General features: G+C 56.5%; 2 protein-coding genes across 6 annotated transcripts in view; one reads left to right on the top strand and one right to left on the bottom strand.

Moving 5' to 3' along the window:
- The window catches only part of b3gat3 (beta-1,3-glucuronyltransferase 3 (glucuronosyltransferase I)), a 201,486-nt gene that overhangs the window by 126,213 nt on the left and 48,532 nt on the right, over positions 1–26,741 (bottom strand). The window lies entirely within an intron of this gene.
- The window catches only part of LOC139239392 (transcriptional-regulating factor 1-like), a 48,996-nt gene continuing 24,367 nt past the window's right edge, over positions 2,113–26,741 (top strand). The window contains exons 1-5 of the mRNA XM_070868075.1: positions 2,113–3,118; positions 9,061–9,244; positions 14,489–14,527; positions 17,003–17,141; positions 21,096–21,272. Of these exons, the coding sequence (XP_070724176.1) occupies positions 2,113–3,118; positions 9,061–9,244; positions 14,489–14,527; positions 17,003–17,141; positions 21,096–21,272 (1,545 nt within the window). The remainder of the gene's footprint in view (positions 3,119–9,060; positions 9,245–14,488; positions 14,528–17,002; positions 17,142–21,095; positions 21,273–26,741) is intronic.

The following is a 26,741-nucleotide window of genomic DNA, read 5'->3' as shown; positions in this document are numbered from 1 at the left end:
CTCCCCCCACCCTGGGGTACACCACTCTCTCTCTCTCTCTCTCTCTCCCCCCACCCTGGGGTACACTGCTCTCTCTCCCTCTCCACCCTGGGGTACACCGCTCTCTCTCTCTCTCTCTCTCCCCCCACCCTGGGGTACACCACTCTCTCTCTCTCTCTCTCTCTCTCTCCCTCTCCACCCTGGGGTACACCGCTCTCTCTCTCTCTCTCTCTCTCCCCCCACCCTGGGGTACACCACTCTCTCTCTCTCTCTCTCTCTCTCTCTCTCTCTCTCTCCCTCTCCCTCTCCACCCTGGGGTACACCGCTCTCTCTCTCTCTCTCTCTCCCCCCACCCTGGGGTACACCGCTCTCTCTCTCTCTCTCTCTCTCCCCCCACCCTGGGGTACACCTCTCTCTCTCCCCCCCCCACCCTGGGGTACACCTCTCTCTCTCCCCCCCCCACCCTGGGGTACACCGCTCTCTCTCTCTCTCTCTCTCTCTCCCTCTCCACCCTGGGGTACACCGCTCTCTCTCCCCCCCCCACCCTGGGGTACACCGCTCTCTCTCTCTCTCTCTCTCTCTCTCTCTCTCCCTCTCCACCCTGGGGTACACCGCTCTCTCTCCCCCCCCCACCCTGGGGTACACCGCTCTCTCTCTCTCTCTCTCTCTCTCTCTCCCTCTCCACCCTGGGGTACACCGCTCTCTCTCTCTCTCTCTCTCTCTCCCTCTCCCCCCCCCACCCTGGGGTACACCGCTCTCTCTCTCTCTCTCTCCCTCTCCACCCTGGGGTACACCGCTCTCTCTCTCCCTCTCCCTCTCCCTCTCCCTCTCCCTCTCCCTCTCCCTCTCCACCCTGGGGTACACCGCTCTCTCTCTCTCTTCCCCCACCCTGGGGTACACCTCTCTTTCTCCCTCTCCACCCTGGGGTACACCGCTCTCTCTCTCTCTCTCTCTCTCTCCCCCCCCCACCCTGGGGTACACCTCTCTTTCTCCCCCCCCCACCCTGGGGTACACCGCTCTCTCTCTCTCTCTCTCTCTCTCCTCCTCTCCCCCACCCTGGCGAACACTGCTCTCTCTCCCCCCACCCCCCAACACCAACACCCTGTCTGGGAAATCTCACGACCACTCGAGCCTCTGAAGAATGAGAGGGGATCTCATTGAAACGCATAAAATTCTGACGGGGTTGGACAGACTGGATGCGGGGAGGATGTTTCCCCGGGGGCTGGGAAGTCTAGAACAAGGGGTCACAGTCTCAGGATACGGGGTCGGAAATTTAGGAGCGAGATGAGGAGAAATGTTTTCACTCAGAGGGTGGTGAACCTGTGGAATTCTCTCCCACAGAAGGCTGTGGAGGCCAAGTCACTGAATATATTTAAGAGGGGGATAGATAGATTTCTAGACACAAATCATCATCATCACCGTCACAGGCAGTCCCTCGGAATCGAGGAAGACTTGCCTCCACTCTAACAATGAGTCCTTAGGTGGCTGAACAGCCCAATACAAGAACCACAGTCCCCTGTCACAGGTGGGACAGACAGTGGTTGAGGGAAGGGGAGGGTGGGACTGGTTTGCCGCACGCTCCTTCCGCTGCCTGCGCTTGGTTTCTGCATGCTCTCGGCGACGAGACTCGAGGTGCTCAGCGCCCTCCCGGATGCACTTCCTCCACTTCGGGCGGACTGGTATTTGGCCAGGGACTCCCAGGTGTCGGTGGGGATGTTGCACTTTATCAGGGAGGCTTTGAGGGTGGTCCCTTGTAACGTTTCCTCTGCCCACCTTTGGCTCGTTTGACGTAAAGGAGTTCCGAGTAGAGCGCTTGCTTTGAGAGTCTCGTGTCTGGCATATGGACAATGTGGCCCTGCCCAGCGGAGCTGATCGAGTGTGGTCAGTGCTTCGATGCTGGGGATACACACAAAAGGCAGCAAGGGGTATGGGGAGAAAGCGGGAATATGGTGTTGAGATAGAGGATCAGCCATGGTCATACTGAATGGCGGTGCAGGCTCGCAGGGCTGAAGGGCTCCTATGTTACCCACACTGGTTTTTAATGCCTGCTCTTTGTTCCAGCTCCCTGCTGCGGTGACTGATGACCTGTGGACCCTGCCGACACTTGCCAAGTAACCAGAGGGGGGCCGAGCCATGGGCGACCAGCAGCTGAGCCACGCGGAGAGCGGCGACGGGGCAGCCCTGCTCTTCTTCCAGCGTCACGCGGGGCAGTGCGGCCCGCTGCCGGGGATGGACGGTGGCCTGTCGCAGGCGCTGGGACTGGATGGCGTCCCGGAACCCGAGGACCCGGCCTCGCCCTGCTTCGAGCCCGACCCCATGGACCCTGCCAGGCTGGGAATGGGCGGGCCCAAGGGGCTGGAGCTGGCGGGGGACGCGGGCTGGGGCCACCCGGAGGCGGGCGGGCAGGCCGGCATCAAGCAGGAGCCCGAGGACCATGGGCTGACGCGGTACCCCTACGGCCCGGCGTACGGGCAGTGCGAGGGGCAGCCACCCAAGCGCACGGACGGCAAGCTGGACTCATTCGATGAGGCGTTTGCCCACCGGCATTCCCTGGTGCCGGGCTCCGGCGGGATGGGCGGCTACACTCAGAACGCCATGCTGCGCCAGCTGCTGTCCGAGAAACCGCTGCCCCACCGCTACGCCCACCACCCCAGAATGCCCCAGCACCTGCCCTGCCCGCCTGCCGCCCAGCAGCCTCAGGTCATGCTGCCGCCATCGATGCGCTACAGCTACCCTCAGCTGCGGCGCTTGGTAGGGCTGCAGCAGCAGCTGCCCTCTGCCTCCCAGCCGATAGCGCAGGACTTCCTGCAGCAGAACGCTGCCCCCTTGCAGCAGCAGCCCCAGCACCACAAGCCCTCGGCGGAGGCCAAGCACCAGATGGGCCACTTCCACCAGCTGCAGCAGCCGGCCCACCATCACCTCCTGCAGCATATGCAGCAGGCACAGTTCAGCAGGGACCCTGCCCAGCGCCCAGCCGTCCAGACACAGTGCCCGTCGGCAAAGTTCGAGCACTTCCACCCTTCGCTCAACTCGCCCCCGCAGTACCTGTACGGCGAGCGACAACACTACAGGGCACAAGGCCAGCAGAGGGACGCCCTGGTACACCAGCTGTACCAGCAGCCCACCCACAGCTCACCAGGTACCAGACCACCTTCTGCACTGTGTCTAGTGTTAGAGTTCCTGGTATGCTGGAGTGTGACAGTGAGAGGTGTGGGGTATATCTGTGTTACAGTGAGGGGTGTGGGGTATATCTGTGTTACAGTGAGGGGTGTGGGGTATATCAGTGTTACAGTGAGGGGTGTGGGGTATATCAGTGTTACAGTGAGGGGTGTGGGGTATATCAGTGTTACAGTGAGGGGTGTGGGGTATATCAGTGTTACAGTGAGGGGTGTGGGGTATATCAGTGTTACAGTGAGGGGTGTGGGGTATATCTGTGTTACAGTGAGGGGTGTGGGGTATATCTGTGTTACAGTGAGGGGTGTGGGGTATATCAGTGTTACAGTGAGGGGTGTGGGGTATATCAGTGTTACAGTGAGGGGTGTGGGGTATATCAGTGTTACAGTGAGGGGTGTGGGGTATATCAGTGTTACAGTGAGGGGTGTGGGGTATATCAGTGTTACAGTGAGGGGTGTGGGGTATATCAGTGTTACAGTGAGGGGTGTGGGGTATATCAGTGTTACAGTGAGGGGTGTGGGGTATATCAGTGTTACAGTGAGGGGTATGGGGTATATCAGTGTTACAGTGAGGGGTGTGGGGTATATCAGTGTTAGTGAGTGGTGTGGGGTATATCAGTGTTACAGTGAGGTGTGCGGGGTATATCAGTGTTACAGTGAGGGGTGTGGGGTATATCAGTGTTACAGTGAGGGGTGTGGGGTATATCAGTGTTACAGTGAGGGGTGTGGGGTATATCAGTGTTACAGTGAGGGGTGTGGGGTATATCAGTGTTACAGTGAGGGGTGTGGGGTATATCAGTGTTAGTGAGTGGTGTGGGGTATATCAGTGTTACAGTGAGGGGTGTGGGGTATATCAGTGTTACAGTGAGGGGTGCGGGGTATATCAGTGTTACAGTGAGGGGTGTGGGGTATATCAGTGTTACAGTGAGGGGTGTGGGGTATATCAGTGTTACAGTGAGGGGTGTGGGGTATATTAGTGTTAGTGAGGGGTGTGGGGTATATCAGTGTTACAGTGAGGGGTGTGGGGTATATCAGTGTTACAGTGAGGGGTGTGGGGCATATCAGTGTTACAGTGAGGGGTGTGTGGTATATCAGTGTTACAGTGAGGAGTGTGGGGTATATCAATGTTACAGTGAGGGGTGTGGGGTATATCAGTGGTACAGTGAGGGGTGTGGGGTATATGTGTTACAGTGAGGGTGCAGGGTATATCGGTGTTACAGTGAGGGGTGTGGGGTATATCGGTGTTACAGTGAGGGGTGTGGGGTATATCAGTGTTAGTGAGTGGTGTGGGGTATATCAGTGTTACAGTGAGGGGTGTGGGGTATATCAGTGTTACAGTGAGGGGTGTGGGGTATATCAGTGTTACAGTGAGGGGTGTGGGGTATATCAGTGTTACAGTGAGGGGTGTGGGGTGTATCAGTGTTACAGTGAGGGGTGTGGGGTATATCAGTGTTACAGTGAGGGGTGTGGGGTATATCAGTGTTACAGTGAGGGGTGTGGGGTATATGAGTGTTACAGTGAGGGGTGTGGGGTATATCAGTGTTACAGTGAGGGGTGTGGGGTATATCAGTGTTACAGTGAGGAGCGTGGGTTATATGAGTGTTATAGTGAGGAGCGTGGGTTATATGAGTGTTACAGTGAGGGGTATATGAGTGTTATAGTGAGGGGTATATGAGTGTTACAGTGAGGGGTGTGGGGTATATGAGTGTTACAGTGAGGGGTGTGGGGTATATCAGTGTTACAGTGAGGGGTGTGGGGTATATCAGTGTTGCAGTGAGGGGTGTGGGGTATATCAGTGTTACAGTGAGGGGTGTGGAATATATCAGTGTTACAGTGAGGGGTGTGGGGTATATCAGTGTTACAGTGAGGGGTGTGGGATATATCAGTGTTACAGTGAGGTGTGTGGGGTATATCAGTGTTACAGTGAGGGGTGTGGGATATATCAGTGTTACAGTGAGGTGTGTGGGGTATATCAGTGTTACAGTGAGGGGTGTGGAATATATCAGTGTTACAGTGAGGGGTGTGGGGTATATCAGTGTTACAGTGAGGTGTGTGGGGTATATCAGTGTTACAGTGACTGATGTGGGGTATATCAGTGTTACAGTGAGGCGTGTGGGGTATATCAGTGTTACAGTGAGGGGTGTGGGGTATATCATTGTTACAGTGAGGGGTGTGGGGTATATCAGTGTTACAGTGAGGGGTGTGGGATATATCAGTGTTACAGTGAGGAGTATGGGGTATATCAGTGTTACAGTGAGGGGTGTGGGGTATATCATTGTTACAGTGAGGGGTGTGGGGTATATCAGTGTTACAGTGAGGGGTGTGGGATATATCAGTGCTACAGTGAGGAGTATGGGGTATATGAGTGTTACAGTGAGGGGTGTGGGGTATATGAGTGTTACAGTGAGGGGTGTGGGGTATATGAGTGTTACAGTGAGGGGTGTGGGGTATATCAGTGTTGCAGTGAGGGGTGTTGGGTATATCAGTGTTACAGTGAGAGGTGTGGGGTATATCAGTGTTACAGTGAGGGGTGTGGGGTATATCAGTGTTACAGTGAGGGGTGTGGGATATATCAGTGTTACAGTGAGGTGTGTGGGGTATATCAGTGTTACAGTGAGGGGTGTGGAATATATCAGTGTTACAGTGAGGGGTGTGGGGTATATCAGTGTTACAGTGAGGTGTGTGGGGTATATCAGTGTTACAGTGAGGGGTGTGGGGTATATCATTGTTACAGTGAGTGGTGTGGGGTATATCAGTGTTACAGTGAGGGGTGTGGGGTATATCAGTGTTACAGTGACTGATGTGGGGTATATCAGTGTTACAGTGAGGCGTGTGGGGTATATCAGTGTTACAGTGAGGGGTGTGGGGTATATCATTGTTACAGTGAGAGGTGTGGGGTATATCAGTGTTACAATGTGGGGTGTGGGGTATATCAGTGTTACAGTGAGGGGTGTAGGGTATATCAGTGTTACAGTGAGGGGTGTGGGGTATATCATTGTTACAGTGAGTGGTGTAGGGTATATCAGTGTTACAGTGTGGGGTATGGGGTATATCAGTGTTACAGTGAGGGGTGTAGGGTATATCAGTGTTACAGTGAGGGGTGTGGGGTATATCATTGTTACAGTGAGAGGTGTGGGGTATATCACTGTTACAGTGAGGGTGTGTGGTATATCACTGTTACAGTGAGGGGTGTAGGGTATATCAGTGTTACAGTGTGGGGTATATCAGAGTGTTACAGCCTGGAAAATGTCAATAATGGGATGGTGGACACTATTGTAGAACAGATGATGGGTTGTATTTACAGTACGGTTACATTCCGCAAGAATACATGGAATTTGCGGCACAGAAACAGGCCAGCCAGCCCCACTGCTCCATATCACCCTCCTCCCACCCCTCGTCTCACCCTCTCCCAGTGAACTGGCCAACATTCCTTGCTCAACCAACATCATCCAAACAATATATAGATCAGCTAGTTATTCATCACACTACGGGTTGTGGGAGAACCACTGTTCATTCTCCACAAAGTCCATTCCATGAAGTAATTCACTGTGTGGAGTGCCTTGGGGGTTAAGGCCTGCTTTAACACCAAACATTATACAATGCGTGGCAACCCAGTTCTAGCGATTGAACTGATGTCCCAAACTAGAGGTCTTTAGGATTATGAAAGGGTGGATATAGCAAAGATGTTTCCACTTGTGGAGGATTACATGGGATATACGGCCCAACCAGTCCGTGCCGGAGTATCTGCTCCACTCGAGCCTCCTCCTGTCTTTCCTCATCTAACTCTATCGGCATACCCCTCTATTCCCTTCTCCCCCGTGTGTTTGTTCAGCCTCCCCTTAAATGCATCGATACTATTCGCCTCAATCTCTCCGTCTTATATAACTATCTTATATTGATGGCCCCTAGTTCTAGTCTTCCCCACAAGTGGAAACACTCTCTCTGTAACCACTCTATCAAAACCTTTCATCCTTTTAAAGACTCTATTAGGTCATCCCTCAGCCTTCTTTTTTCAAGAGAAAAGAGACCCAGCCTGTTCATCCTTTCCTGATATGTATACCCTCACATTTCTGGTATCATCCTTGTAAATCTCTGCACCCTCTCCAGTGCCTCGATATCCTTTTTATAATATAGCAACCAGAACTGTACGCAGTGCTCCCAGTGTGGTCTAACCCAGGTATATGGAGACCAGAACTGTGCACAGTGCTCCCAGTGTGGTCTAACCCAGGTATATGGAGATCAGAACTGTACGCAATGCTCCAAGTGTGGTCTAACCCAGGTATATGGAGATCAGAACTGTACGCAATGCTCCAAGTGTGGTCTAACCCAGGTATATGGAGATCAGAACTGTACGCAGTGCTCCAAGTGAGGTCTAACCGAGGTATATGGAGACCAGAACTGTGCACAGTGCTCCCAGTGTGGTCTAACCCAGGTATATGGAGACCAGAACTGTGCATGGTGCTCTAAGTGTGGTCTCACCAAGGGTCAATACAGGTTTCGCATAACTTTACGACTTTTCAATGCAAAACCTCTGGAAAAAAACCATGGGGGAGACCAGAACTGGGGGCCACCAATATCAGACAGTCACTGATAAACCCAACGGGGAATTCAGGAGAAACTTCTTTACCCGAGAGGGGTGAGAATGTGGAACTCGCTGCCACAGGGAGGGGTTGAGGTGAATAGTATCGATGTATTTAAGGGGAGGCTGGATAAACACACGGGGGAGAGAGGGATAGAAGGATGAGGTGGGAGGGGGCTGGTGTGGAGCATAAACCCCGGCACGGAGCGGTGGGGCATGAACCCCGGCACGGAGCGGTGGGGCATAAACCCCGGCACGGAGCGGTGGGGCATAAACCCCGGCACGGAGCGGTGGGGCATAAACCCCGGCACGGAGTGGTGGGGCATAAACCCCGGCACGGAGCGGTGGGGCATAAACCCTGGCACGGAGTGGTGGGCCCAGTGGCCTGTACAGCAAGTGATCAGGAAGGCCAATGGTATCTTGGCCTTTATTGCAAAGGGGATGGAGTATAAAAGCAGGGAAGTCTTGCTCCAGTTATACAGGGTATTGGTGAGGCCACACCTGGAGTACTGCGTGCAGTTTTGGTTTCCATATTTACGAAAGGATATACTTGCTTTGGAGGCAGTTCAGAGAAGGTTCACTCGGTTGATTCCGGAGATGAGGGGGTTGACTTATGAGGAAAGGTTGAGGAGGTTGGGCCTCTACTCATCGGAATTCAGAAGAATGAGAGGTGATCTTATCGAAAGGTATCAGATTATGAGGGGGCTCGACAAGGTGGATGCAGAGAGGATGTTCCCACTGATGGGGGAGACTAGAACTAGGGGGCATGGTCTTAGAATAAGGGGCCGCCCATTTAAAACTGAGATGAGGAGGAATTTCTTCTCTCTGAGGGTTGTAAATCTGTGGAATTCGCTGCCTCAGAAAGCTGTGGAGGCTGGGACATTGAATATATTTAAGACAGAGATAGGCAGTTTCTTAACTGATATCATCACAGTCAGTCCCTCGGAATCGAGGAAGACTTGCTTCCACTGCTAAGTGAGTCCTTAGGTGACTGAACAGTCCAATACGAGAGGCACAGTCCCTGTCACAGGTGGGACAGACAGTGGTTGAGGGAAGGGGAGGGTGGGACAGGTTTGCCGCACGCTCCTTCCGCTGCCTGCGCTTGGTTTCTGCACGCTCACGGCGATGAGACCGATAAGGGAGTGAAGGGTTATGGGGAGCGGGCGGGGAAGTGGAGCTGAGTCCATGATCAGATCAGCCATGATGGTATTAAATGGCGGAGCAGGCTCGAGGGGCCGAATGGCCGACTCCTGCTCCTATTTCCGATGTTATGTTTCTGAGCGGAGCCTCCCTCCGGCAGCTGATAACCGAACGCCCTCTGTGTTGCAGTGCAGAATCCCCAGCAGCTGCACACCTCTCCCTCCGTGCAGTACGTGGCGGGCTGCCCACAGCAGGAGCAGGAGAACCACGAGGAGACGAGCTGTGCAGAGCTCCTGAGCCCACTGGGTGTGGCACTGCCCAACGACGTGGCATCACAGGCCTGCCCACCGAGCCTGTTCTGGCAGCAGGTAGGAGCGAACTGGGGGGCGGGGGGGCGCTCTCCCACTGGGGCACGGCGACTCGAGATAGATCCCATCACCCCACACTGCTGGCCGGCCCCCCACATCCCACCCCGCGTAAACTACAGGTGATCCAAAGCTCACTGCCCCGTGTCCTAACTCACACCCAGTCCCACTCACCCATCACCCCCTGTGCTCACTGCCCCGTGTCCTAACTCACACCCAGTCCCACTCACCCATCACCCCCTGTGCTCACTGACCCGTGTCCTAACTCACACCCAGTCCCACTCACCCATCACCCTCTGTGCTCACTGCCCCGTGTCCTAACTCACACCCAGTCCCACTCACCCATCACCCCCTGTGCTCACTGCCCCGTGTCCTAACTCACACCCAGTCCCACTCACCCATCACCCCCTGTGCTCACTGCCCCGTGTCCTAACTCACACCCAGTCCCGCTCACCCATCACCCCCTGTGCTCGCTGTCCCATGTCCTAACTCACACCCAGTCCCACTCACCCATCACCCCCTGTGCTCACTGCCCCGTGTCCTAACTCGCACCCAGTCCCACTCACCCATCACCCCCTGTGCTCACTGACCCCGTGTCCTAACTCACACCCAGTCCCACTCACCCATCACCCGCTGTGCTCACTGACCCGTGTCCTAACTCACACCCAGTCCCACTCACCCATCACCCCCTGTGCTCACTGACCCGTGTCCTAACTCACACCCAGTCCCACTCACCCATCACCCCCTGTGCTCACTGCCCCGTGTCCTAACTCACACCCAGTCCCACTCACCCATCACCCACTGTGCTCACTGCCCCGTGTCCTAACTCACACCCAGTCCCACTCACCCATCACCCACTGTGCTCACTGCCCCGTGTCCTAACTCACACCCAGTCCACTCACCCATCACCCCCTGTGCTCACTGCCCCGTGTCCTAACTCACACCCAGTCCCGCTCACCCATCACCCCCTGTGCTCACTGCCCCGTGTCCTAACTCACACCCAGTCCCACTCACCCATCACCCCCTGTGCTCACAGCCCCGTGTCCTAACTCGCACCCAGTCCCGCTCACCCATCACCCCCTGTGCTCACTGCCCCGTGTCCTAACTCACACCCAGTCCCACTCACCCATCACCCCCTGTGCTCACTGCCCCGTGTCCTAACTCACACCCAGTCCCACTCACCCATCACCCCCTGTGCTCACTGCCCCGTGTCCTAACTCACACCCAGTCCCGCTCACCCATCACCCCCTGTGCTCACTGCCCCGTGTCCTAACTCACACCCAGTCCCACTCACCCATCACCCCCTGTGCTCACTGCCCCGTGTCCTAACTCACACCCAGTCCCGCTCACCCATCACCCCCTGTGCTCACTGCCCCGTGTCCTAACTCGCACCCAGTCCCACTCACCCATCACCCCCTGTGCTCACTGCCCCCTGTCCTAACTCACACCCAGTCCCACTCACCCATCACCCCCTGTGCTCACTGCCCCGTGTCCTAACTCACACCAAGTCCCACTCACCCATCACCCCCTGTGCTCACTGCCCCGTGTCCTAACTCGCATCGAGTCCTGCTCACCCATCACCCCCTGTGCTCACTGCCCCGTGTCCTAACTCGCACCCAGTCCCGCTCACCCATCACCCCCTGTGCTCACTGCCCCGTGTCCTGACTCACACCGAGTCCCGCTCACCCATCACCCCCTGTGCTCACTGCCCCGTGTCCTAACTCGCACCGAGTCCCACTCACCCATCACCCCCTGTGCTCACTGCCCCGTGTCCTAACTCGCATCGAGTCCCGCTCACCCATCACCCCCTGTGCTCGCTGCCCCGTGTCCTAACTCGCACCGAGTCCCACTCAAACATCACCCCCGGTGCTCACTGCCCCGTGTCGTAACTCGCACCGAGTCCCACTCACCCATCACCCCCTGTGCTCGCTGCCCCCATGTCCTAACTCGCACCGAGTCCCGCTCACCCATCACCCCCTGTGCTCGCTGTCCCATGTCCTAACTCGCACCAGGTCCCACTCACCCATCACCTCCTGTGCTCACTGCCCCGTGTCCTAACTCGCATCGAGTCCCGCTCACCCATCACCCCCTGTGCTCACTGCCCCGTGTCCTAAGTCGCACCGAGCCCCACTCACCCATCACCCCCTGTGCTCGCTGCCCCGTGTCCTAACTCGCACCGAGTCCCACTCACACATCACCCCCTGTGCTCACTGCCCCGTGTCGTAACTCGCACCGAGTCCCACTCACCCATCACCCCGTGCTCGCTGCCCCCATGTCCTAACTCGCACCGAGTCCCACTCACCCATCACCCCCTGTGCTCCGTGTCCTAACTCGCACCAATTCCCGCTCACCCATCACCCCCTGTGCTCACTGTCCCATGTCCTAACTCGCACTGAGTCCCACTCACCCATCACCCCCTGTGCTCACTGCCCCGTGTCCTAACTCGTACCGAGTCCCACTCACCCATCACCCACTGTGCTCACTGCCCCATGTCCTAACTCGCATCGAGTCCCACTCACCCATCACCCCCTGTGCTCGCTGCCCCGTGTCCTAACTCGCACCGAGTCCCACTCACCCATCACCCCCTGTGCTCACTGACCCGTGTCCTAACTCACACCCAGTCCCACTCACCCATCACCCCCTGTGCTCGCTGCCCCGTGTCCTAACTCGCACCCAGTCCCACTCACCCATCACCCCCTGTGCTCGCTGCCCCGTGTCCTAACTCGCACCCAGTCCCGCTCACCCATCACCCCCTGTGCTCGCTGCCCCGTGTCCTAACTCGCACCGAGTCCCTCTCACCCATCACCCACTGTGTTCACTGACCTACATTGGCTCCCGGTTAAGCAACGCCTCAATTTCAAAATTCTCAATCTTGTTTACAAAGCCCTCCACGGCCCTCGCCCCTCCCTATGTCTGTAATCCCCTCCAGCCCCACAACCCCGCCAAGATCTCTGCACTCTTCTAATTCTGCCCTCCTGACCATCCCTGATTATAATCACTCCACCATCGGTGGCCGTGCCTTCTGTTGCCTGGGCCCCAAGCTCTGGAACTCCCTCCCTAAACCTCTCTATCCTCCTTCAAGACGTTCCTTAAAACATACCTCATTGACCAAGCCCTGCCCTAATTTCTACTTATGCGGATCGGTGTCAAATTTTGAACTCGTTACACTCCTGTGAAGATCCTTGGGACGTTTCACTAGACTAAAGGCGCTATATAAATACACACTGTTGTTGTTGTTGATAGAATGACAGGAATTTCCAGTGCGGGAAGAGGCCATTCCGGCCCATCGTGTCGCTATTACTTACCTCACTGTGGCGCCTACATTCGGAACGCGAGCTTCCACAGACATTCCCGCCTAGGCGCCCTAAGGGTCAGGCGGCAACCAAAAACCGAGCCAGTGTCGCATGCACAACGTTGTAAACCGGCTCACCGAACGTTAATGTTCTGCGTCCCGCCAATACCAGCACCGAATGTCCCGGCGGGGCACCGGAGGTTGGCTGCCCGGGCGCAAGTGCTTTCCGCCGCCATTGCCGCCCTTACAGGACGCTAAGAGGGGCGGCAGAAGACCGAAAAGGAGGGTCTTAAAGGAGGAGGGAGAGGCGCAGAAGGGGAGAGGTTTCGTGAGGGAATTCCAGAGCTCAGGATCGACAGGGTTGAAGGCACGGCCGCCAATGGTTGGGCAAAAACAGTGAGAGGCACAGGATGCCAGAGTTGGATAAGCGCAGCGAGATGGGGGTTATAGGAGGTGACCGAGATAGGGAGGGGAGGGGCCGTGGGGGGGATTGGAAGGCGAGTTATGACACGGGGCAGTGAGCACAGGGGGTGATGGGTGAGTGGGACTGGGTGTGAGTTAGGACACGGGGCAGTGAGCACAGGGGGTGATGGGTGAGCGGGACTGGGTGCGAGTTATGACACGGGGCAGTGAGCACAGGGGGTGATGGGTGAGCGGGACTGGGTGTGAGTTAGGACACGGGGCAGTGAGCACAGGGGGTGATGGGTGAGTGGGACTGGATGCGAGTTAGGGCAAGGGGCAGTGAGCACAGGGGATGATGGGTGAGTGGGACTGGGTGCGAGTTAGGGCACGGGGCAGTGAGCACAGGGGGTGATGGGTGAGTGGGACTCGGTGCGAGTTAGGACACGGGGCAGTGAGCACAGGGGGTGATGGGTGAGTGGGACTGGGTGCGAGTTAGGGCACGGGGCAGTGAGCACAGGGGGTGATGGGTGAGTGGGACTGGGTGTGAGTTAGGACACGGGGCAGTGAGCACAGGGGGTGATGGGTGAGTGGGACTGGGTGTGAGTTAGGACACGGGGCAGTGAGCACAGGGGGTGATGGGTGAGCGGGACTGGGTGCGAGTTATGACACGGGGCAGTGAGCACAGGGGGTGATGGGTGAGCGGGACTGGGTGTGAGTTAGGACACGGGGCAGTGAGCACAGGGGGTGATGGGTGAGTGGGACTGGATGCGAGTTAGGGCAAGGGGCAGTGAGCACAGGGGATGATGGGTGAGTGGGACTGGGTGCGAGTTAGGGCACGGGGCAGTGAGCACAGGGGGTGATGGGTGAGTGGGACTCGGTGCGAGTTAGGACACGGGGCAGTGAGCACAGGGGGTGATGGGTGAGTGGGACTGGGTGCGAGTTAGGGCACGGGGCAGTGAGCACAGGGGGTGATGGGTGAGTGGGACTGGGTGTGAGTTAGGACACGGGTCAGTGAGCACAGGGGGTGATGGGTGAGTGGGACTGGGTGCGAGTTAGGACACGGGGCAGTGAGCACAGGGGATGATGGGTGAGCGGGACTCGGTGCGAGTTAGGACACGGGGCAGCGAGCACAAGGGGTGATGGGTGTGAGTTAGGACACGGGTCAGTGAGCACAGGGGGTGATGGGTGAGTGGGACTCGGTGTGAGTTAGGACACGGGGCAGTGAGCACAGGGGGCGACGGGTGAGTGGGATTCGGTGCGAGTTAGGACACGGGGGGCAGCAGAATGAGCTGAAGTTTATGGAGGGTGGGAGGCCGGCCAGGAGAGCGTTGGAATAGTCGAGTGTGGAGGGGACGAGAGCGTGGGATGAGGGTTTCAGTAGCAGACGAACACAGCACAGAGCGGGGTGAAATGCGGCGTCGCCATGATCTGCAGGGCCCTATTGCCACACGGGAGAGTGCACTTTGCAAACTGAACGACTGTGTGAGCGTGCGTGGAATGTGTCCACGTGAGCTATTGAGCACATCAAGATTATTAATAATCCCCTGTTCTTGTTCTTGCAGGTTCCTCAGCCCTGTGAGAGAATGTCAGACCAAAGGTAAGGCATTGCACTGGGGGTAACTCCCCCCTCGGGCCCAGCATGCTGATGTGTCAGCATGCCTGGTGTTAGTGCGTGGCTGCACATGGTGTGAGGGGTGGGGAGAGGCACCAATGGAAAGGGATAGTGGCCAAGCGATTTGTGATTGGCTACTGGGAAACCCAAGCCAATTTCGGTTATGCAAGTGCGATGTGCTAAATAAAGACCTTTAAATATGATTCGAGCTAAGCTCCTGCTGCATTACACGTGAGCACTCTCGAGACTGTTAGAATGTTTCACTACTAAGATCGAGTTAAGTTTAAGCACACCTGTCGCTTTAAATGACGTGCTAAGGTCAAGTTATGTTTAAGCACGCCTGTCCCTTTAAATATAGTGCGAAAGTGGAGCTCTGTTTCAGCACACCTGTCCCTTTAAGTACAGTGCTGGATGGAGCGATGTCTAAGTACGCCTGTCCCTTTAAGTACAATGCTATGGTCGAGATATGTTTGAGCGTGCCTGTCCCTTTAAGTACAATGGTATGGTTGAGCTATGTTTGAGCGTGCCTGTCCCTTTAAGTACAATGCGAAGATCGAGCTATGTTTGAGCGTGCCTGTCCCTTTAAGTACAGTGATGGATGGAGCTATGTTTGAGCGTGCCTGTCCGCTTAAGTACAGTGCTGCATGGAGCTATGTTTGAGCGTGCCTGTCCCTTTAAGTACAGTGCTGGATGGAGCTATGTTTGAGCGTGCCTGTCCCTTTAAGTACAATGGTATGGTTGAGCTATGTTTGAGCGTGCTTGTCCCTTTAAGTACAGTGCTGCATGGAGCTATGTTTGAGCGTGCCTGTCCGCTTAAGTACAGTGCTGGATGGAGCTATGTTTGACCGTGCCTGTCCCTTTAAGTACAGTGCTCAGGTACTCCCTGTGGGGAAACGCTCTGACAACTCACGTCCTCAGGTCAATCGAGGCGAATTACCGAGCGACAATTCTGTAACTTGCTTGCACAAGCAGCAGGAAGTGAGTGGCATTCCCTCCCTTCGAATACCTTTCTGACTGAAGTGCAGCATCATGCGTGACAGATGGAGCAGCGGCGTGAGATTGAACCTCCCTTGTCCGGCACCATTCCCGGCCGCTCTGACATGAGCAAACTCATGTTCTTCCTCGCTGCCGACTCCCGCAATCGCTGGCCTGACCCCGCGATCCACCGCCCCCACGATCTCTCTGCCCCGCTCCCAGCCCCGATATCCCCTTGCTCAGTACCTGGTACCATCCAATTTAACGTGACCACCCCTCGTCCGGAAAAATCCCTTATCCGGCACAAGCCAGGTCCCGAGGCTTCCGGATAAAGGAGGTTCAACTTGTAATGCACAGCAGGTCAGTCAGCGTCTGACAGGTCTTACGCAGAAACCCCTCTATAGAAATCGCTAACAGACACAGGGAGGAGCGAAGGTTCAGACAAGTCAGCAGCTAATGGACTATCGAGCCTTTGAACGGATTTTTAAAGGCTGATAATGGGACAAAGCTGCTGTATCCCACTGCAACAAACAGCAACTTGCACTGATATAGCGCCTTTAAAAGGTCCCAAGGCGCTTCACAGGAGCGTAAATCAGACAGAATTGTGACACCGAGCCACCGAAAGCTGGGTCAAAGAGGTCAGTTTTAAGTAGCGACTTAAACGAGGAGAGAGGTGGAGAGGTTTAGGGAGGGAGTTCCAGAGCTTGGGGCCCAGGCAGCTGAAGGCACGGCCACCGATGGTGGAGCGATGGGAATCGGGGGATGGGCAAGAGGGCAGAATTGGAGGAGCGCACTGTTGTAGGGGCGGTACTGAGGGAGTGCCGCACTGTCGGAGGGGCAGTACTGAGGGAGCGCCGCACTGTCGGAGGGGCGGTACTGAGGGAGCGCCGCACTGTCGGAGGGGCGGTACTGAGGGAGCGCCGCACTGTCGGAGGGGCAGTACTGAGGGAGCGCCGCACTGTCGGAGGGGCAGTACTGAGGGAGCGCCGCACTGTCGGAGGGGCAGTACTGAGGGAGTGCCGCACTGTCGGAGGGGCAGTACTGAGGGAGTGCCGCACTGTCGGAGGGGCAGTACTGAGGGAGTGCCGCACTGTGGGAGGGGCAGTACTGAGGGAGTGCCGCACTGTGGGAGGGGCAGTACTGAGGGACTCCTGCACTGTTGGGAGTTGCTGTCTTTCAGAGGAGACATTAAACCCAGGTTCTGACTGCCCTCTCGTGTGGATGTAAAAGATCCCACAACCACTATTGGAAAAAGAGCAGGGCAGTTAACCCTGGTGTCTTGGGGCCAATATGTATCCCTCAATCAATACATCATTATCACATTGCTGTTTGTGGGAGTTGCTGCATGCAAATTAACATTTCCTACATGACAACAGAACTGAGTACTTCATTAGCTGTGAAGCAGTTTGGGATGTCCTGTGGTTATGAAAGGCGCTATAGAAATGTAAGTCCTTTCTCACTCTCTGCTGTTTGTTTCTGGTGCAGGAGAGGGATGGAAGAGAAGGTAGACATCTCACATTCCATCACCTGCGGATACTGCAAAGAACAGTTCAAGAGCCTGTCCGCCCTGCACATCCACACAGGCATTAACGGATGCATGAGGACCCCTCACAGTGTGACCCAGGTCGGTTAATACCACGCCCCAGTAGGGGCAATAACTCAAGAATTGACTGTCTGTGGCGGGCACTGTCTCATTAGCATAGACAGCTCCCAAAAATGAGGTTCTGCGGAAGGCAGGATGAATCCGTGTGTGTGTACAAAGAGCAGGAAGGTCAGTGTTAGGCATGGAGTCATCACAGGCAGTCCCTCGGAATCGAGGAAGACTTGCTTCCACTCCAAAAATGAGTCCTTAGGTGGCTGAACAGCCCAATACGGGAGCCACAGTCCCTGTCACAGGTGGGACAGACAGTGGTTGAGGGAAGGGGAGGGTGGGACTGGTTTGCCGCACGCTCCTTCCGCTGCCTGCGCTTGGTTTCTGCACGCTCTCGGCGACGAGACTCGAGGTGCTCAGCGCCCTCCCGGACGCACTTCCTCCACTTAGGGTGGATTTTGGCCAGGGACTCCCAGATGTCGTGGGGATGTTGCACTCTATCAAGGAAGGCTTTGAGGGTGTCCTTGAAAGGTTTCTATGCCCACCTTGGGCCCACCTGCTGAGTAGGAGTTCCGAGTAGAGCGCTTGCTTTGAGAGTCTCGTGTCTGGGGGGCATGCGGACAATGTGGCCCTGCCCAGCGGAGCTGGTCGAGTGTGGTCAGTGCTTCGATGCTGGGGATGTTGGGCCTGGTCGAGGACGCTAACGTTGGTGCGTCTGTCCTCCCGGGGGATTTGCAGGATCTTGCGGAGACATCGTTGATGGTATTTCTCCAGCGACTTGAGGTGTCTACTGTACATGGTCCATGTCTCTGAGCCATACAGGAGGGCGGGTATCACTACAGCCCTGTAGACCATGAGCTTGGTGGTGGATTTGAGGGCCCGGTCTTCAAACACTGTTAGGTTCAGTGTTAGGCATGGAGTATCTTTTGACTGGAGCTGTGCATTTAAGGAGGCTACTGACAGAGGTATGTTCACGAAAGGTTTTGAGGAGACATACAAATTGTTTCTAATGATTGACGAATCTGGAACGAGGAGGAATGGAGTGTGGATTCTCACTGGGAGAACCACGGTGATTTTTGTCCGCACACAGGGAACTGTTAATCACAAGGGGCAAAGAACGTTACAGCATTTAGAAGCGGATTGGGCAAGTGTTTGGAAAGGATACGGGAGGAAGGGCAAGGAACTAAGAGCAGGTAGCTTCAGGTGAAAAGCTCGCAATGGCACGATGGACCGAATGTTCCGAATTCCACCACCAGAGAACCCTACAGCACAGAGGCTACTGGGCCCAACGAGCCTGTGCTGGCCCCTTTGAAAGAGCAATCCAATTAGTTGCACTCCCCCCTGCCCTTTCCCCATCGCCCTGCAATGATGCTGGGGAGGTGGGAGGGGAGGGTACCTTAATATATTGCACTCTTGCCTGTAAATGATAGCCACGGGACTAAATATGTGAATGAGTTCAGTAAATTCCTAACCAGAGGCTCTAAACCAGTAATTTTCCCTCTAACCCCAAGTTATGAGACGCATTTCTCACTCTCGGTGAGTTTTTAACGTTGCTACTTGCTGTTGTTGTACTGTGGGGTGTATCACCTCCACAGTGAGTGGTTTTAAGACCCACTCAATGAGCAGAGAGAGAGAGTATTGTACACACAGCTGACTCACTGGCGCATCACTTTTATTGCAGCTCCCAGTCACTGCACAATAAACCTTCAGGAACCATTCTGTTACCTCCGTGACCGGTTTAAATGGTGATTTCTCCCAGAACCCACCGCAAATGTTATTCTGATTAACCCCGAAAGCGACACCGCAAAAGGAGTGAAAACTCCTCTGAAACTGGGAGTGAACCCTGGCGGTTTCAGTCAACTCCCGTGACTTAATATTGTCGGCCTTAGCAGAATCAATGACAACTTTCAAACCGGGAATGGGATCAATACTGGGACAGGAGAAATGTGCCGGGCTGTGGGGAAAGAGCAGGGGGGGAGTGGGACTGATTGGATCGCTCTGTCACAGAGCCGGCACAGCACGGGCTCGAGGGGCCCAATGGGATCCTCCTGTGCGGTAACATTCTATGAAGGCAGTGATTCAATTCCAGTACACTTAGAGAATCATAGAAACCGACAGCACAGCAGGAGGCCATTCAGCCCCTCGTGCCCGTGCTGGCTCTGTGACAGAGCTAATCGTGTTCAGTCCCACATCCCCGCTTGTCGGTCACCCTGCAAGCTCATCCTCCCTTTTAAAACTACTGATGTGATCAGGGTCCACCTCCTTTTCAGGGAGAGCGTTCCAGATCCCGACGCCTCCGAGTGAAAACATTTCTCCCCTCCAGATCTTTCCCCCAATGATTTTAAATCCATGTCCTCTCACCAGAGGGAACAGTCGACTTCTCCCAAACCCCACATCATCTTGAAACCTCTATTAAGTTACATAAGAACATTAAACTAAGGCCCCGTCTGCCCTCTTCAGGTGGACGTAAAAGATCCCACAGCACTATTTCGAAGAAGAGCAGGGGAGTTCTACCCGGTGTCCTGGGGCCAATATTTATCCCCTCGATCAACATCACTAAAATAGATGACCTGGTCATTATCACATCGCTGTGTGTGGGAGCTTGCTGTGCGCAAATTGGCGTTTCCCACATTACAACAGTGAGCGCACTCCGATAGTACTTCATTGGCTGTGAGGCTCTTTGAGACGTCCGGTGGTCGTTAAAGGCGTTATAGAGATGCAAGTCTTTCTCTTTTTCTTTCAAAGGGCGACCGCCTGATTATATTTCCTTTGCTCTGCCTCACTGACTCTATCCTCTCCCCCGGTTTACAAGCTAAATAACAAAGTGTGCCAGCGGCCTTATCGCTGGGAGCTTCAACTTGCATTGTACAATGGCATTTGATGATTCTTATCATCTTGCTTCGTGCCAGCACTTATCAATGAATCTCAAACCTTCTTGATCTGTCTCATTGGAGGTTAAAGAGCGAGTGTCTCAGCCACAACTGAGAGTTTATAGGCATCAGGAAAAGCTGAGGGATCAGGGGGCACAGATACACAAAGCACTAACATTCGTGCCGCAGGTTAATAAAGCCATAAAAAGCCAGCACTGGGCTTCATTCCTCGAGGGATGGAATTGAAAAGCAGAGCGTTTATGTTAAACTTGTAGCGAGCCTTGGTTAGACCACACTTGGAGCACTGTGCACAGCTCTGATCTTCATTTTATATAAAGGATATAGAGGCACTGGAGTGGGTGCAGAAAAGATTTACTCGAATGATACCAGAACTGAGATGTGATACCGATCAGGGGGATGGAACAGGATGGAGTTCTTTTCTGTAGAAATGAGAAAGGCTAAGGGGTGAGCTGATAAAGGTCTTTAGTATTATGCAGGGGGTTCGATAGGTTAGATGTAGAGAAGATGTTTCCCCTTGTGGGGGAGACCAGAACTGGGGGCCACCAATATCAGACAGTCACTGATAAACCCAACGGGGAATTCAGGAGAAACTTCTTTACCCAGAGAGCGGTGAGAATGTGGAACTCGCTGCCACAGGGAGGGGTTGAGGTGAATAGTATCGATGTATTTAAGGGGAGGCTGGATAAACACACGGGGGAGAGAGGGATAGAAGGATGGGGTGATGGGGGGAGATGGAGAGGGGTGGGAGGGGGCTGGTGTGGGGCATGAACCCCGGCACGGAGCGGTGGGGCATAAACCCCGGCACGGAGCGGTGGGGCATAAACCCCGGCACGGAGCGGTGGGACATAAACCCCGGCACGGAGCGGTGGGGCATAAACCCCGGCACGGAGCGGTGGGGCATAAACCCCGGCACAGAGCGGTGGGGCGTAAACCCCGGCACGGAACGGTGGGGCGTAAACCCCGGCACGGAACGGTGGGGCATAAATCCCGGCACGGAGCGGTGGGGCATAAACCCCGGCACGGAGCAGTGGGGCCCAGTGGCCTGTGTCTGTGCTGTACACTCGATGCCATTCGATGTAAACTGTTGCTTTTGTAGAACGATGTGAAGGCGGCCCTGAGAGATGCCGGCCACCTCTCTCCTCCCTTCACCTCCATGTCAGTGAAGACGGAAAGCTGCAGGCAAGACGCCCTCCTGGAGGACAGCCCGGGTGGCTTCCTGTCCGAACAGGCGATGCCAATCCTCACCAACATGACTGACTTTGCAGCACTAGAGGTGACTCTTACTTTCGGCGCTTGTTATTCACCACTTTCCTCTTCTACACACGGGGCCAGTGCCTTCCAGCCTGGAACCAGGTGCTGGGAGAGGCCCTGGGGAAGTAGTGAGGCGTGTCAACTCTCCCTGCCCCCTCCCCTCAGGGGCAGCTTCTGTCCATTCATTACCCGGACAGAAAGTGGGAAGTAACCATGTTGGGGAAGATCAGGTCAAACCAACCCGACAATGAGTAGCGCCAATGTCACAATGCTGGAACCTTCCTCCAATTAAATAGCGAGAAGACCCAAGCCATCATCTTCATTCCCCGCCACAAACTCTGTCCGCCAGCCACCGACTCCATCCCTCTCTCTGGCCACCGTCTGATGTGCAACCAGATCCTTCCCAACATTGGTGTCCTGTTTGACCCCGCAATGTCCATCACCGAGACGCCTACATCCACCTCTCGAACATCGCCTGACTCCGCCATCGCCCCAGCTCATCCGTGGCTGAAACACACAGCCACGCCTTTGTTACCCCGAGCCTCGACTATTCCAATGCTCTCTCCGACGGCCTCCCACCTTCCATAATCTGGAGCTCACCTCAAACTCTGCTGCCCCGTGTCCTAACTGGTACCCAGCCCCACTCACCCATCACCCCCTGTGCCCCGTGTCCTAACTCACACCCAGTCCCGCTCACCCATCACCCCCTGTGCTCACTGTCCCCGTGTCCTAACTCACACCGAGTCCCACTCACCCATCACCCCCTGTGCTCACTGTCCCCGTGTCCTAACTCACACCCAGTCCCACTCACCCATCACCCTCTGTGCCCACTGCCCCGTGTCCTAACTCACACCCAGTCCCACTCACCCATCACCCCCTGTGCCCCGTGTCCTAACTCACACCCAGTCCCACTCACCCATCACCCCCTGTGCCCCGTGTCCTAACTCACACCCAGTCCCGCTCACCCATCACCCCCTGTGCTCACTGTCCCCGTGTCCTAACTCACACCCAGTCCCACTCACCCATCACCCCCTGTGCTCACTGCCCCGTGTCCTAACTCACACCCAGTCCCACTCACCCATCACCCCCTGTGCTCACTGCCCCGTGTCCTAACTCACACCCAGTCCCGCTCACCCATCACCCCCTGTGCTCACTGCCCCGTGTCCTAACTCGCACCCAGTCCCACTCACCCATCACCCCCTGTGCCCCGTGTCCTAACTCTCACCCAGTCCCACTCACCCATCACCCCCTGTGCTCACTGCCCCGTGTCCTAACTCGCACCCAGTCCGACTCACCCATCACCCCCTGTGCCCCGTGTCCTAACTCACACCCAGTCCCACTCACCCATCACCACCTGTGCTCACTGCCCCGTGTCCTAACTCGCACCCAGTCCCACTCACCCATCACCCCCTGTGCCCCGTGTCCTAAATCTCACCCAGTCCCACTCACCCATCACCCCCTGTGCTCACTGCCCCGTGTCCTAACTCACACCCAGTCCCGCTCACCCATCACCCCCTGTGCTCACTGCCCCATGTCCTAACTCACACCCAGTCCCACTCACCCATCACCCCCTGTGCTCACTGACCCGTGTCCTAACTCACACCCAGTCCCGCTCACCCATCACCCCCTGTGCTCACTGCCCCCGTGTCCTAACTCACACCCAGTCCCACTCACCCATCACCCCCTGTGCTCACTGCCCCCGTGTCCTAACTCACACCCAGTCCCACTCACCCATCACCCCGTGCCCACTGCCCCGTGTCCTAACTCACACCGAGTCCCGCTCATCCATCACCCCCTGTGCTCACTGCCCCATGTCCTAACTCACACCCAGTCCCACTCACCCATCACCCACTGTGCTCACTGCCCCGTGTCCTAACTCACACCCAGTCCTGCTCACCCATCACCCCCTGTGCTCACTGCCCCGTGTCCTAACTCGTACCCAGTCCCGCTCACCCATCACCCACTGTGCTCACTGCCCCGCGTCCTAACTCGCACCGAGTCCCACTCACCCATCACCCCCTGTGCTCACTGCCCCGTGTCCCAACTGGTACCCAGTCCCGCTCACCCATCACCCCCTGTGCTCACTGCGCAGTGTCCTAACTCACACCCAGTCCTACTCACCTATCACCCCCTGTGCTCGCTGACCCGGTGTCCTAACTCACACCCAGTCCCACTCACCCATCACCCCCTGTGCTCACTGACCCGTGTCTTAACTCACACCCAGTCACACTCACCCATCACCCCCTGTTCTCACTGCCCCGTGTCCTAACTCACACCCAGTCCCGCTCACCCATCACCCCGTGCTCACTGCCCCCGTGTCCTAACTCACACCCAGTCCCACTCACCCATCACCCCCTGTGCTCACTGCCCCATGTCCTAACTCGCACCGAGTCCCACTCACCCATCACCCCCTGTGCTCACTGCCCCGTGTCCTAACTCACACCCAGTCCCACTCACCCATTACACCCTGTGCTCACTGACCCCGTGTCCTAACTCACACCCAGTCCCACTCACCCATCACCCCCTGTACTCACTGACCCGTGTCCTAACTCACACCCAGTCCCGCTCACCCATCACCCCCTGTGCTCACTGACCGTGTCCTAACTCGCACCGAGTCCCGCTCATCCATCACCCCCTGTGCTCACTGCCCCGTGTCCTAACTCGCACCGAGTCCCGCTCACCCATCACCCCCTGTGCTCACTGACCCCGTGTCCTAACTCACACCCAGTCCCACTCACCCATTACCCCCTGTGCTCACTGACCCCGTGTCCTAACTCGCACCGAGTCCCACTCATCCATCACCCCCTGTGCTCACTGCCCCGTGTCCGAACTCACACCCAGTCCCACTCACCCATCACCCCCTCTGCTCACTGCCCCGTGTCCTAACTCGTGCCCAGTCCCACTCACCCATCACCCCGTGCTCACTGACCCCGTGTCCTAACTCGCACCCAGTCCCACTCACCCATCACCCCCTGTGCCCACTGCCCCATGTCCTAACTCACACCCAGTCCCACTCACCCATCACCCACTGTGCTCACTGCCCCGTGTCTTAACTCACACCCAGTCCTGCTCACCCATCACCCACTGTGCTCACTGACCCCGTGTCCTAACTCTCACCGAGTCCCGCTCACCCATCACCCTCTGTGCTCACTGCCCCGTGTCCTAACTCACACCCAGTCCCACTCACCCATCACCCCCAGTGCTCACTGCCCCGTGTCCTAACTCACACCCAGTCCCACTCACCCATCACCCCCTGTGCTCACTGCCCCGTGTCCTAACTCACACCCAGTCCCACTCACCCATCACCCCCTGTGCTCACTGCCCCGTGTTCAAACTCACACCGAGTCCCACTCACCCATCACCCCCTGTGCTCACTGCCCCCGTGTCCTAACTCACACCCAGTCCCACTCACTCATCACCCCCTGTGCTCACTGTCCCCGTGTCCTAACTCACACCCAGTCCTGCTCACCCATCACCCCGTGCTCACTGCCCCGTGTCCTAACTCACACCGAGTCCCGCTCATCCATCACCCCCTGTGCTCACTGCCCCATGTCCTAACTCACACCCAGTCCCACTCACCCATCACCCACTGTGCTTACTGCCCCGTGTCCTAACTCACACCCAGTCCCGCTCACCCATCACCCACTGTGCTCACTGCCCCGTGTCCTAACTCTCACCGAGTCCCGCTCACCCATCACCCTCTGTGCTCACTGACCGTGTCCTAACTCACACCCAGTCCCACTCACCCATCACCCCCTGTACTCACTGACCCGTGTCCTAACTCACACCCAGTCCCGCTCACCCATCACCCCCTGTGCTCACTGACCGTGTCCTAACTCGCACCGAGTCCCGCTCATCCATCACCCCCTGTGCTCACTGCCCCGTGTCCTAACTCGCACCGAGTCCCGCTCACCCATCACCCCCTGTGCTCACTGACCCCGTGTCCTAACTCACACCCAGTCCCACTCACCCATTACCCCCTGTGCTCACTGACCCCGTGTCCTAACTCGCACCGAGTCCCACTCATCCATCACCCCCTGTGCTCACTGCCCCGTGTCCTAACTCACACCCAGTCCCACTCACCCATCACCCCCTCTGCTCACTGCCCCGTGTCCTAACTCGTGCCCAGTCCCACTCACCCATCACCCCGTGCTCACTGACCCCGTGTCCTAACTCACACCCAGTCCCGCTCACTGCCCCGTGTCCTAACTCACACCCAGTCCCACTCACCCATCACCCCCTGTGCTCACTGCCCCGTGTCTTAACTCACACCCAGTCCTGCTCACCCATCACCCACTGTGCTCACTGCCCCGTGTCCTAACTCACACCGAGTCCCACTCACCCATCACCCCCTGTGCTCACTGCCCCATGTCCTAACTCGCACCCAGTCCCGCTCACCCATCACCCCCTGTGCCCACTGCCCCGTGTCTTAACTCGCACCCAGTCCCACTCACCCATCACCCCTCTGCTCACTGCCCCGTGTCCTAACTCGTACCCAGTCCCACTCACCCATCACCCCCTGTGCCCACTGCCCCGTGTCCTAACTCACACCCAGTCCCACTCACCCATCACCCCCTGTGCCCACTGCCCCGTGTCCTAACTCACACCCAGTCCCACTCACCCATCACCCCGTGTCCTAACTCGCACCCAGTCCCACTCACCCATCACCCCCTGTGCCCACTGCCCCGTGTCCTAACTCGTACCCAGTGCCGCTCATCCATCATCCCCTGTGCTCACTGCCCCATGTCCTAACTCGCACCCAGTCCCACTCACCCATCACCCACTGTGCTCACTGCCCCGTGTCCTAACTCACACCCAGTCCCACTCACCCATCACCCCCTGTGCTCACTGCCCTGTGTCCTAACTCACACCGAGTCCCACTCACCCATCACCCCCTGTGCTCACTGACCCTGTGTCCTAACTCACACCCACTCCCACTCACCCATCACCCCCTGTGCTCACTGCCCCGTGTCCTAACTCACACCGAGTCCCACTCACCCATCACCCCCTGTGCTCGCTGACCTACATCGGCTCCCGGTCCGGCAAGGCCTCGATTTCAAAATTTTCATCCTTGTGTTCAAATCCCTCCTTGGCCTGCTCGTCCCCTCCCTATCTCTGTAACCCCCTCCAGCCCTACACCTCTCTGAGATCTCTGTAACCTCCTCCAGCCCCTACACCCCTCCCTATCTCTGTAACCTCCTCCAGCCCCTGCACCCCTCCCTATCTCTGTAACCTCCTCCAGCCCCTACACCCCTCCCTATCTCTGTAACCTCCTCCAGCCCCTACACCCCTCCCTATCTCTGTAACATCCTCCAGCCCCTACACCCCTCCCTATCTCTGTAACCTCCTCCAGCCCCTACGCTCCTCCCTATCTCTGTAACCTCCTCAAGCCCGTAGACCCCTCCCTATCTCTGTAACCTCCTCCAGCCCCTACACCCCTCCCTATCTCTGTAACCTCCTCCAGCCCCTACACCCCTCCCTATCTCTGTAA

Source organism: Pristiophorus japonicus, chromosome 27, assembly GCF_044704955.1.
Source record: "Pristiophorus japonicus isolate sPriJap1 chromosome 27, sPriJap1.hap1, whole genome shotgun sequence".
NCBI classification, from domain to species: domain Eukaryota; kingdom Metazoa; phylum Chordata; class Chondrichthyes; family Pristiophoridae; genus Pristiophorus; species Pristiophorus japonicus.
The sequence above is the reverse complement of the archived record's forward strand: the minus strand, read 5'-3'. Positions and strand labels throughout refer to the sequence as shown.